The sequence below is a fragment of the Erythrolamprus reginae genome, chromosome 2, assembly GCF_031021105.1.
Source record: "Erythrolamprus reginae isolate rEryReg1 chromosome 2, rEryReg1.hap1, whole genome shotgun sequence".
NCBI classification, from domain to species: domain Eukaryota; kingdom Metazoa; phylum Chordata; class Lepidosauria; order Squamata; family Dipsadidae; genus Erythrolamprus; species Erythrolamprus reginae.
The window spans coordinates 334448910-334462692 of NC_091951.1; the positions used below are offsets into that span (position 1 = coordinate 334448910).

Consider the following 13783-nt stretch of genomic DNA (forward strand, 5'->3'; position numbering starts at 1 on the left):
ACGGCAGAGGTAGGTTTTAAGGAGTTTACGAAAGGCAAACATCTCAGAATGGTAATTGCTCCTTCTAAGATCAAATCCTCCATTAGAATTGTTAAAAAAACCCCCAGTGTTTATCCTACAAAAAAAATCATCTTTCACAAAATCCTGTCATCACTTTGGTCAAGATGAACAATCAGTTTGAAAAGTTCAAAATTGTCCAGTCTAAAAAAAATATTATATTTTAACAGAGAAAGAGAATCAAGTAGTATGGTTTGACTCTATTAAAGACTGGCGCCAAGAATTGGAGCGGACCAAAGGAAATCTAAAATACAAAGCAGTGAGTGCTAATGAAGATTATAAAGTCTCTAAAAAGTAAGAACTCATCACTTTTTAAAAAATTAACGTTGACTGAGCAATCCATAACTCAAATTGGTTTCGATTTTATGTCTCTTATCTTCCCTGCTGCTCATTCACTTTGCCAACCCTCACTACTCACTATCTTCCTTCCACTGCTGACCAAGCATGTCCAGATAGGGCTGCACCATATCTTCTTCTCAAGGCAGCTTGTCCTTCTTGCAATGCTTCAGAAGGTTTATGAGGCCTTCTAAATCCCCACAAGAAGGTTGTTCCTACTGTTATCTGTTCTGTCTGGGTGCCCCCAGACTTCAACACCAACTGGAAAAAGCAGCCAGACACGCTGGTAAAACCAAAAGCACTTTATAGTTTGAAAAATAAACACAGAAAAAAACCTGTTCTTCCCAACAGGCAGGCTATGAGGCTTCACAGCAAAGTCCTGACGGCCAGACAATACAGCAGACTTCTTGCTGGCACACACACCACTGTAGAGAATAAGCCCCCACGCCTTTCCCCCCAAGGTTTCAGCCTTCAAGGCCACAAGTCAGAATCAGAGACGCCAAAGATCACAGCCAGGTCCCAGGACTCCCAAAGATAATACTCCACAAGACAGGAAGGGTGGGTCTGCCTTTTCAGCCTTTCTGGGGAGAACCACACCCAAACCCAGCTGTTACCTATTTAGGACTGGAAGTACCTGGCTAATTGTCCCCTTCGTTGTTCTGCTCTTCTCTGCCTGTGATCGATGATGGCTTGAGCATTTTCATCTAAGGACTCCAGGCTGCTTGCTGGGGAGAGCTCCACCCCGGGGGACTCTGGCTGTTCTCCCTCTCCCTCGGCCTGATATTCCTCCTCCCCTTCTGCCTGGGCCTCCTCCTCCTCCTCCTGTTCCTCATCCTCCCCCTCTGAGCAGGGAGCCGGCAGAGGTTCAGCCCTTCCCTGAGGAGCCTCAGACGGAATCACAACATTATCTAAATTCCATGGGCTGTTATCATGATGCTTCAGAAGGCCCTGGAAGCTTTCCAAAGTATTGTAAGTATAGTGAGTGGCTGGCACAGCCGCCTTTGGAGGTTTTCAGAAGGCCTCGGAAGCATCACAAGCAGCCTCAAAAAGAAGGCCTGGCGTAATTCAAGGAGTACCTGTATTAGAGCCGGAGTGGTGCATCAGGTAGAGTGCTGTAGTGCAGGCCACTGAAGCTGACTGTAGATCTGTAGGTCAGCGGTTCAAATCTCATGACCCAGCTCATGGTTGACTCAGCCTTCCATCCTTCCGAGTTGGGTAAAATGAGGACCTGGATTGTAGGGGCAATATGCTGGCTCTGTTAAAAAGTGCTATTGCTAACATGTTGTAAGCCGCCCTGAGTCTAAGGAAAAGGGCGGCATAAAAATAAAATAAATAAATTAATAAATTAAAATATGAGCAAATAGATACAGCCAGTAATACAGGTTCATGAAATTAACTGTAATTTGAGTACATGATAGATCCTAAACCAGTGATGGCGAACCTTTTTTGGTTTGCATGCCAAAAGGGAGTGTGGGGTGTGCTAGCGTGGGTGCACTGCCCACATCCCTTCCTTCCTCACACACATGCGCACCCATCATGCGCTGCCCCCCAGGCCACCCATGCGCACAGACCTTTCTATAGCCTGGTCAAGGCAGTGGTGGGTTCATACTAGTGTGCTCTGGAGAGCCGCATTGGTATGAACCCACTGATTTTTGGTGATTTTTTTTCCTGGCATCTCTGTGTGAGAAGAAGCCCTCCCACCCCCTCCCCCCTGTTTTAATGCTGACTTTTAAACTTTGTCCGAAGCACAGCTGAGGGCTTCTTCCATTGCCAAATATCAGTGGGTTCATACCAATACGGCTCTATCCCCCCACTACTGCTGTTAAGTAAAAAGAAATGCCCAAATGGGCAAACTGGAAGTATGTTTTTCCGAACTTCTGGGTTGTCCGTTGGGGGATTATTTTATTTTATTTTATTATTTTATTTACAGTGATACCTTGTCTTACAAACTTAATTGGTTCCAGGATGAGGTTCTTAAGGTGAAAAGTTTGTAAGACGAAACAATCTTTCCCATAGGAATCAATGGAAAAGCAATTAATGCGTGCAAGCCCAAAATTTGCCCCTTTTGCCAGCCTAAGCGCCCGTTTTTACGCTGCTGGGATTCCCCTGAGGCTCCCCTCCATGAGAAACTCCACCTCCGGACCTCTGTGTTTTTGCGATGCTATGATTTCACTGAGGCTCCCCTTGCTGGGAAACCCCACCTCCGGACTTCCGTTGCCAGCGAAGCACCCGTTTGTGTGCTGCTGGGATTCCCCTGCAGTATCACAAAAACACAGAAGTCCAGAGGTGGGGTTTCCCATGGAGGGGAGCCTCAGGGGAATCCCAGCAGCACAAAAAAGGGTGCTTCGCTGGCAATGGAAATCCGGAGGTCGGGCATCCCAGTGGTGGCAGTGGATTTGTAAGGTGAAAATAGTTTGTAAGAAGAGGCAAAAAAATCTTCAACCCCGGGTTTGTATCTCAAAAAGTTTGCATGACGAGGCATTTGTAAGACGAGGTATCACTGTATTTATTTGTTTGTTTTATTTGTTTGTTTTTTATTTGTTTGTTTGTTTGTTTGTTTATTTATTTATCATGCTGGCCAGCTGATTTTTGGCCTTTGGAAAGGCTGTTTTCTCCCCCGGATGCTTCAGGGAAGCTTACAAATCTAACTAATTAATTAATTAATTAATTAGATTTGTAAGCTTCCCTGAAGCATCCGGAGGAGAAAACAGCCTTTCCAAAGGCCAAAAATCAGCTGGCCAGCGTGTGCTGAAACATAGAAAAGTCTCACGTGCCCTCCCATATGGCTTTGTGTGCCACCTCTGGCACGCGTGCTATAGGTTTACCATCACGGTCCTAAATTCTTGTACAGAAATACATTTTCTTTAGTTCAAGATTCATGAAAACTTTTGCTCCTATTTTTCACCGCGTTGAAAGGTCGCTTCAGGGTAATCCAGTAGATACCCTACTTAGGATAGCCGCTGGCTTCCTAGCAAGAATGAGGAATATAATGCTAGATTTCTATTTAATAGAAAGTTTAAACCCAAGAGAATATGAGATGTGTGGCTTCATTGCCACAAGACAGTCAACTGTTTGAAATGATTACAGCTCTTCTGTACAATAAAAATTCCTAACTAACTGAGCTGTACTGAGGAGCCCCAACTGAGAGATAAGTTTGAATAACTTGCAGATTTTAATTTGTTAAATTAACATTTCTTAGGTTGCCCACCTATTTTGTTGTTCCAATGGCTATTTCTGAAGAGAGCATTTTTCAGTATCAAGGAAGAGGAATTCCAGTAAGTATATTTGTTGACAGGTTTGAACAAGGTTTTAGCAAAGATATACTGTACATAGTCTTCGGAGAGGGGCGGCATACAAATCTAATAAATTATTATTATTATTATTATTATTATTATTATTATTATTATATGTATATTGTATTACATTATATTACATATGCATATAAGTATGCATACACAGAAACATATATACATATATGTGGCTTCCTTTATTACTACTAAATGATTGGGTAACATCAGCTGAGTTCAATTTAGTACTATAGTCTTAGCACAGTCAGAGATAAGCAAAACAATATTACAGTTTATCTCACATATTTATGTAGCTTGATGTATTGTTTGCTTCTAGGAAGTAGGATTAATGGATAATAGATCAGTTCAAACAGTACTTTGATTTGGGTGAATGGAAATGAACTTTGTCCTTCTTTTTTTAAAAGCAAATTGGCCCTTTTCAGGTCAGAACCAGTAACATGATTCAAATTGATTTTCCAGCTCCAATTTAGCAAACTATAGCTCTGCTTTAATATTCTACTCATAACATGTAGAGTCAGCTTTGTTTAGGGAAATGGGAATATATCCTAGTTGTACTCCGTTTTATTCTTCCTAGCATGAGTACTGCTTATCTGTAGGATTTATTTTGTATTACAATCACTATGGTTTATGCAGCAAAGCTACTAATATGTGATGTTGATGTGACAAGAAGTTTTATTCTTAGGCCTATTTGTTGCAGAACCTAGCACTGATATGCACAGAGAGAGGGGGACCTATCCAGGTCACCCAGCTGGCATCTGTCCATAAGGAGGACTAGAAATTGGGTTTTCCTGCCTCTAGCCTAGCTCAGGTGTAGGCAAAGTTGGCCCTTCTATGACATGTGGACTTCAACTTCCAGAATTCCTAAGCTCGCATGATTAGCTCAGGAATTCTGGGAGTTGAACTCCACAAGCCATAGAAGAGCCAACTTTGCCTACCCCCTGGCCTAGCCTAACAGATTAACTGCTACATAGCACTAGCTTTCCTGACAACTCCATTAATTTATATTGATCATATTTATGTCCCATGAACCAGTGAAACCATCTCATGATATCTAACAGTAGCATATAAAAGATACTATAAATAAAAATACCCCCCCCTAAATATTGAAATGTAATAATTATTTCATTTACAAATAATAAGAAATAAGGAGTAGAAAGTCCTCTCCAAAAGGCATAAAATCCAGGCAGCCATCTTCAAATCACATTTGGATATATGTTTTAAAAAATTTTTAGAACAGATTAAGGAGGAGATAACTAAAATTTCTAACATCTCACAAATTGATATTGCTAGGAAAATCCTTGCTTCAGTTGGGCTTTCTTCTGGGCTGGCATGCTTAAAAACTGTAGTGCTGTTACGTGTATTAGAAGAAAATGGAAAGTCTTCAATGAGTGATATCTTTCATTTAGAAGCCAGTTTTGTTAATAGAAATAGTTCAAATTGCTAGAAAAAAGCACATATTCTATATAAACATTTTCATTAAGGCTGATATTGTAGGAGGGTCATGCTAGCCTATGATGGGAAAAATCGGGAAGAATCTAGAAGAACCTTTCCCAGCCAACACAGTTTATTAAAAGGCATACGTTTTTGTGAATTGCACTCCTTTCATCTGATGCGTAGATATTAGATTTAAATTGGGGTCAGGTGAGGGAGAAAGAACAGGGAAGATGGTTGATTATGCAGATGCCCAGTATATATGAAACAGGTTACAAGTACCTTACCAAATAACAGTTGTAATATTTTTTTTTAAAAAAAACTTTGTTTTTTGCCCAAAAGGTTTTGATTTATGCTAGTTCAGCAATTTCTTATTCGAAATTGCTGAACTTCTTATGCTTTTAAAATCCCTTTTTTTTTTCAAAACAAAAAGGATGACAGAAAACTTAGCTGCTGTTGCAGTTAGTATTGATTCTTAATGCAAGTAGGAAATCCAGATGGGGGTACAAGGCTAGATCTAATGGGGAAAGAGCATGGGACCATATTAAAATAATCCAAATTGTTGTTTGAAGGATTATCCAAACTGTTTCATCCACCTTCGTATTAAGTGCTCTTCGTGGCACTGAATTTCATGTATGGTTAGTGGAATACTCTTAACTTGTGCTGTATGATGCCTCTACTACTCCATAACAAAATGAATGTTTCTCATACATAACCAAACCATATGTAAATGCCTACTGCAGATTTGGTGTTGGTCTTGCCATAATAGTGCTGCTCTCCTCAAGATGTCAACTTTTGCTAAAGAACAAGATGACAACACTTCCCAGCTGCACAAACTATTCTTGGATGGGTAAATAATGGTTCTGTTTCAACTTAGTACATTTGCATTTTCAGCTGCAATAACTCTATGGATACTTAATTCCAAATGGCAAGCTGTCATTTTCTTTCCCATTGATAATATACTAGACAATTGTCCTTTTTATGGATCACTATTCCAGGTGGTTTAATTCCCCATTACTTTAAATCACAAATACTTGAGCAATAGGGAAATATACAGCGCTTTCAACACTATCTTATGTTTAAAGTATCAATATAATTTAGACCATGGTATTAGTGACCAATTTGTTCATTCATCTGGCTAAGCAAAATAAGTCTAAATCACAGTCAGGCTTTAAGTTGCTTTGGGGCTCAGGTGGCAAAAGGTGTAAAAATTCATGCAGTCCGTTACATTTATTAGTACATTTATCAAACTTATACAAAACTCCAAAAAGTAATACAGTGATCCCTCGATTAGCACGGTCTCGATTAGTGCGAAACGCTACAACACGGTTTTTCAAAAAATATTAATTAAAAAATACTCCACGTTTTTTTTGCTATACCACGGTTTTTCCCACCCGATGACGTCATACGTCATCACCAAGAGTCACTTCTCTGTCTCTTTCTCTTTCTTTCCTGTCATTCTCTGCTTCAATCATTTTCTTATTTCTCTTTTTTTCTCCACTTTTTTCTATCATTTCTCTCTCTCTTTCTCTCCCTGTTGCCGGCGTGGTATATGAGAGAGAAAGAGAGAGGCAGAGGTCGGGCGCATTACCGGGAGGTGGAGGCGGCGTGGGGACGCTGGGTGCCCGGGGACACCGAGGAGGGGGTGGACGTGGCCTCTCAGCTGCAGAGCCGAACAAGGGCGGAGGCAACGGCGGAGTCCGGCGCTGGGGCCATGCGGGGCCGCTCATCCAGGGGGGCGTGGACTGGCAAGTCGCCCTCCTTTCTCTCTCTTTCTCTCTCTTATACCACACCGGTAACAGGGAGAGAAAGAGAGAGAGCGGAGGGCACCTTGCCGGTCCACGCCCCCCTAGATGAGCGGCTCCGCATGGCCCCAGCGCCGCCCAGGCAAAGGGGAAACCCCAAGATCGCTTGCCACTTGCCGCTTGCCGTATTGCAGCGAAGGAGGCGAAGCAAGGCTCCAAGCTGCAATACGGCAAGCGGCAAGCGATCTTGGGGTTTCCCCTTTGCCTGGGCGGCGGGAAGACCAAGGGAAGGTTCCTTCAGCCGCCCAACACCTGATCCGCTCCGCAGCGCGGCAGCAGCAAGGAGCCGAAGATGGGGTTTCCCCTTTGCCTGGGCAACGGGGAAACCCCATCTTCGGCTCCTCGCTGCTTCCACGCTGCGGAGCAGATCAGCTGTTGGGCGGCCGAAGGAACCTTCCCTTGGTCCTCCCCGCCACCCACACGCAAACTCCACCATCTGCGCATGTGCGGCCATGAAAAAAATGGCGCGCATGCGCAGATGGTGCTTTTTACTTCCGCACCACTATAACGCGGAAATCGATTAGCGCGGGAGGTCTTGGAACGTAACCCCCGCGCTAATCGAGGGATCACTGTAACACTGTTCAATAAATAGCAACTGTAAGAAAAATGTCGGAAATGTAACAACACTTTATGCAGCAAATATTTTCTAGAAATTGTCTGCTATTCATATATGCTTAATACTTCAGGAAGGTTTAAGTTTCTTCACAATAAGATATACCATATTTCTCGCTCCATAAGACATACTTTTTTGTCTCCCGAAATGGGCAGAAATGTCTGTGCATCTTATGGAGTGCACCTCCCAGCCCCCACTCTTTGCCCATTTTTGGCCTCCCTGCGTCCCGTTTTTGGCTTTTGCGTGTCCTGTTTTCAGCCTAGGAAGGTCAGGAAGATTGGCACCCACAGATTATTTGTTATTTGCAGTAAATGTGTATGCTACATAAAGAATCCCAGAAACAGAAATGGTGTTGCTCAACCCTAGGATTGTATAAAATTAGGCAATCTCTCCATTTTTGTCCCAAATGTTGCTAATTCTGCCCTTTTGATGCCAAATAAAGAAGTCTCCATTTAAGGCATTCTACTATGCTAATCTGTTAATCTGTTCTGTTTAGAATGTATAAAACAATTGATAAGCCTCCATATGAAGCCTTGAAAACTGAAGACCTTTCAAGCAGCCTTCCATCTTTGCAAGAAATCCAAGTTGCATATACTAAATTTAAACAGTTGTTTTTAATAGGTATGTAGAAAACACAAGGAAAATCACATTTTACAACTCTAATGGGGGGGAAAAGGCATGAAACCTGAAACTGCTATTTATTGTTGATATTTAAAAGGTTTGTTTTTAAAGCAGATGCATATTATATCTTAAACCAGGAATTAATGGATCATTTTTCAAAAGAGCAGATTTTGTTGTGGTCTTTGTTTTTTACTGCTTTTGTAAATTACTTTGTAAGTACCTTTTGCAGTAAAAACTGATAAAGTATTAATACTAAGCAGTCTTTCAGGGTTTTTAAAAATTGTTTTGAGGGGTTTCTACTTCAGTTTTCTATCAGAAGATTTTCTTAGTCTACTGATTGGTATAAACATTGGTATAAACATTCAGCTATTGTATGCTGGTTCACTTACTCTTAACTACTTGGGTTGTTCTGATGCAAAGATATATTTGAGAATATAACACAATCATGAATATGTCTCTGAATCTTTGAGCTTCATTGCCATTACAGTGATCCCCCGATCATTGACCGGTTTTTCGTGAAGTAGCGCTGCGGAAGTAAAAACACCATCTACGCATGCGCAGATGGTGTTTTTACTATAGCCGCAGCAGCGAGCCGAAGATTGGGGTTTCCCCGCCGCCCGCCGTTCGCTCGCGCTGCTTCCCAGCTGGGAAGCGGCGCTGGGGGTCTTACCGGCCGCCCACTCCTTGCTGCTGCCGCGCCCGCCGCTTGTCCGCCGCCTGCCCGCGCGCCCGCCCTTCGCCCGCCGGGAAGCGGCGCGAGCGAACGGCGTGGGCGGGCGAAGGGCAGGCAGGCGGCGGCGGCCGGTAAGACCCCCAGCGCCGCTTCCCAGCTGGGAAGCGGCCCGAGCGAACGGCGTGGGCGGGCGAAGGGCGGGCGAGCCGCGGGCGCGCGGGCAGGCAGGCGGCGGACAAACCGTTCGCTCAGGCCGCTTCCCAGCTGAGTACTCAGCTGGGAAGCGGCCCGAGCGAACGGCGTGAGCGGGTGAAGGGACCCAGGGAAGCCGCCCAGCAGCTGATCTGCCCGGCGCCATCTATGCATGCGTGGCCATAAAAAAAAGGGCACGCATGCGCAGATGGTGTTTTGACTTCTGGGTTGAAAAATCGCGATTTAGCCTGTTCGCAATGATCGGGAGCGCGATACCCGGGGGATCACTGTAATGCATTCTATGTTTCATATATAAATAGCTAAAATTATTGTCTTGTATTTTTTTTCAGATAACAGTGCAGAATTTTGGGATACTGATGTAAAATGGTTCTCACTGCTAGAAAGTACAAATTGGCTAGAAATCATAAGGTAGGTTAACTTCCTAAGATGTGTTATCTAGATATACTTAGGAAACCTTAAGCATACTATGTAGCCTTTAAGGTAATCCAGGACAACATGATATATCCTCAAATTTTAATAACAACTTCAACAAATTTTATTTCGAGATACTGGCATTTATCCAAGATTCTTGAGCTAACAGCAGGCTGCTACTCTATGCCAAGTCTCATTCTTCTATAAATTGCTGGTCCGACCACCTAGATGCCAGTTTCACTCAGCAATTTATAGAAAAATGAGACTCGGTCTTTACCTCTGACTGCACGAGGACATTCCAATCTGAATGATGGCTCCACCTGATGAGAAGAGGCAAATCATGTAACTCCCAACACCCCTTCCACTTCAACTTTCCAGGGATATATTAAAACTCTAATTTGTCCATGTTCTTCCAGGCGATGTCTGAGAAAAACAATAGATATTATAGAACTGCTTGAAGTACAGAATACAAATGTCCTTCTTCAAGGTAAGTTCTCTCTTTCCAGTCAATTATAAGTAGATGAAATAAAATAACATATACGTAGTTCCTTAATGTTTTATTCATGAATTGTTTGCCATGTAAATATGTTTAAAGCAACTTAAATTTGACAGTTTTCTGACCTTGGATGCGTATAACCTCAAACTTAAAATTTATTCAAAGAAGCAGAATAGTTCAAAATATATTGCTGAGTCAATGTTCACTTACTTGCTAAAAAATATACAAAACATCAGTTTTTCAAATTGTATTACCTAATTTCCGCATTCTCTATACATGAAATAGTTATTCAGAGGTAAAGCAAATATACACATTAGCCAAATGGAACTATTTTAGGATACTTACAAAGGTACTTGAAGATAATTTGCTGTGTTTGAAATTTCTAAATTATAAAGCAGCCTTCTCCTGGGGGTGTTTGCTATTTAGTTATTTGCAATTTGAACAGGCTATAAATCCATATAAATAAATGTTAATTCCTTCAATTTCTAAGGAATAACACATGAGATGTAATTTCCTTTGTTTAAAGAAACAGGATTAAATTATGTTAAATGAAAAATATGCAAATCATTTTTACTAGTGGGTGAATTGACAACTTGTAATGATGCATGAAGAATAAAGTTTTAACATGAATTGTAACAAAATTGTTAATAAGCCAACTTTTTTTCTTAAAAATTAATTGAATCATTACTTGTCATGTAGATTAACTACATCCACCCACATCTTTTGTGTTTCATTAGATAGTGTGTGTGTGTGTGTATATATATATATATCTATCTATATATATATATATATTTATATATATATATATATATATATATTTGTTTTCGTGTATATATATATATATATATATATATATATATATATATATATATATATATAGATATAGATATAGATATATAGATATATAGATATATAGATATATAGATATAGATATATATGATGGTCTTGGTATATTCGGGTTTCTTCCCGTGTAGGATTTGGAAATTTCTGGTGACGTTTCGATGAGGTCCCACTCATCATCTTCAGGCTGGTGTTTCTGTCCTTGTTCTAAGGCGAACACTGCGAGACCTAAGCTGCCTTCCTTCTATAAATACTGGTATTTATAGAAGGAAGGCAGCTTAGGTCTCGCAGTGTTCGCCTTAGAACAAGGACAGAAACACCAGCCTGAAGATGATGAGTGGGACCTCATCGAAACGTCGCCAGAAATTTCCAAATCCTACACGGGAAGAAACCCGAATATACCAAGACCTTAAGGGAGACTAGGATAGATCTATTTCGGCCTTATTTTGGCCTCATCAGCTAGCCATACCCACTGGGACTTGAACCTGCAACTTTTGCCTTGTAAGGCAGAGAATTATCCTCTAGGCTACAGTATCCAATCCCTTCAGCTTTGCACCAGGGAAGGGTTACATATTTTTGTGTCGAATCACCCTGGTGTATTGAAGGAACATCACAAGCTCCGTTTTTGCCTCTCGGCCCAACCCAGGGCTATTTCCAAGGCAGTTAATTTTATTGATAGCGGACAATTCTATCTATATGTGTCACATGTATTTTTGCTGAATTTGAAAATTAAGGGAGACTAGGATAGATCTATTTTGGCCTTATTTTGGCCTCATCAGCTAGCCATACCCACTGGGACTTGGACCTGCAACCTTTGCCTTGTAAGGCAGAGAATATATATATATTGTCAGCTAAAAACATTTGATACATATACCGGTATATATATGTTTAAAAGTACACACTAATATATGCTTTAAAATTAGTTCCAAATACAAATTAATTTGTATAATGCATAAGCACTATAGAATGGTAGAATAAAACTCAAACTGTTTCTCCATCTGGAACAATTCATCCAAATTATTATCTGTGTTGTCTGTATTGCATCTCATTTGCAACCACTTCATTACTGAATCCAAAGTACAAGTTAAAATAAGTAAAAATAAAATATAGATAGCCCTCAGTTAACGACAGCAATTGGAACGGAATTACCATAGCTAAGTGGGTTTGATCCTAAAGCACTTAATGGCCGGTTGCGATCATTAAGCAAATCACTGTGGGTCATTAAGTAGGAATATCATATGGTCACCATTTGCAACCTTCCTGTCAGCTTCCCCACTGCCTTTGCTTGTCAGAAGCTGGCAAAGGAGGCCACAAATGATGACTATGAGAAGCTTTGATGTAGTTGCCAGCTGGGCACCAGAGAACTGGCCATACGTACCACATGTTCAGTGCCATCACAAGTTTGAACAGTCACTGAATGGTCCTAACTATGGCTACAAAATAAAATTGCCTTTCAGTATTCAGCTTCTTAAAATTCTAATGTCAGTGTAGATCAAACCTCTGGAGAGCTTTCATGATAGCTGCATGTTAGAGTAGCATAAATGTTTAAGGAGATTCTCAGTCATCCGGTCATGGTTGTCCCAAAGGTGCTTTTTCAAAAGGCAGCTGGACTTTCGGTTTGTTTTCTTTGAAGAAGCTTCACTTCTCATCCAAGAAGCTGAAGAAAAAGAGAGCTGAAGAAGCTTCTTGGATGAGAAGCAAAATGCTTTCAAAAGAAAAAGAAACAAAGCCTGGTTACCTCTTGAAAAAGCACCTTTGGGAGTAGCATAAATGCTTGACCAATAAAACAACAGCAATGGAGTTGAGCAATAACGCCCAAAGTCACTTTCTTTGGAAATGATCTTCCAAATTACGTCTTAGTAGACGTATTACGTCTACTAAACAACTACTTATGCTTAACACAAACTTTAGAAAAATCTTTTGCTAGTTACATTCATTCTGGTTATAAGCCATAGGCTGATTGGGTGTAATCAATTCCAAAAATATGTTTGAACCCTCATAGAACAGATCTGTTTTACCTGTTTTATCAAAGAGTGTCCAATCACCATCTGTCTACCCTTTGCTCTCTTGATCAGCTTGCAAAGAAAAGTAAGCAGTTAATTACAATTACAGTGATACCTCATCTTACAAACGCCTCGTCATACAAACTTTTCGAGATACAAACCCGGGGTTTAAGATTTTTTTGCCTCTTCTTACAAACTATTTTCACCTTACAAACCCATCGCTGCCGCTGGGATGACCCGCCTCCAGACTTCCGTTGCAAAGCACCCATTTTTGTGCTGCTGGGTTCCCCCTGAGGCTCCCATCCATGGGAAACCCCACCTCTGGACTTCCGTGTTTTTGTGATGCTGCAGGGGAATCCCAGAAGGGAAATCCCAGCAGCGCAAAAACGGGTGCTTCGCTGGCAATGGAAGTCCGGAGGTGGGGTTTCCCAGCATGGGGAGCCTCAGTGAAATCGCAGCATTGCAAAAACACAGAGGTCCAGAGGTGGGGTTTCGAGGACTTCGGTGTTTTTGCGATGCTGCAATTTCACTGAGGACTTCCGTTGCCAGCGAAGCACTCGTTTTTGCGATGCTGGGATTCCCCTGCTGGGATTCCCATGCAGCATCGCAAAAACACAGAAGTCTAGAGGTGGGGTTTCCTATGGAGGGGAACCTCAGGGGAATCCCAGCAGTGCAAAAACAGGCGCTTCAGCTGGCAAAAGGGGTGAATTTTGGGCTTGCACGCATTAATCACTTTTCCATTGATTCCTATGGGAAACATTGTTTCGTCTTACAAACTTTTCACCTTAAGAACCTCGTCCTGGAACCAATTAAGTTTGTAAGACAAGGTATCACTGTATTTGTTTTAATTTTAGTTTAGAGGGTTTTCCCCCAGTGGAATTATGACTACTTATAAGGAAGTTCTAACCATGTTCCACCACTTTTTAAATTTTTTTTGAATAACTCATACTTTTTCTATTAAGCTACATATTATATA

At 41.4% G+C, this 13783-nt stretch overlaps 1 protein-coding gene across 2 annotated transcripts in view; it reads left to right on the forward strand.

Moving 5' to 3' along the window:
* MTMR12 (myotubularin related protein 12) overlaps positions 1–13783 on the forward strand; it is a 55453-nt gene that overhangs the window by 21392 nt on the left and 20278 nt on the right. For both annotated transcript variants that reach the window (XM_070743482.1, XM_070743483.1), the window contains exons 7-12: positions 228–351; positions 3593–3668; positions 5876–5982; positions 8047–8171; positions 9387–9465; positions 9885–9955. In XM_070743482.1, the coding sequence (XP_070599583.1) occupies positions 228–351; positions 3593–3668; positions 5876–5982; positions 8047–8171; positions 9387–9465; positions 9885–9955 (582 nt within the window). The remainder of the gene's footprint in view (positions 1–227; positions 352–3592; positions 3669–5875; positions 5983–8046; positions 8172–9386; positions 9466–9884; positions 9956–13783) is intronic.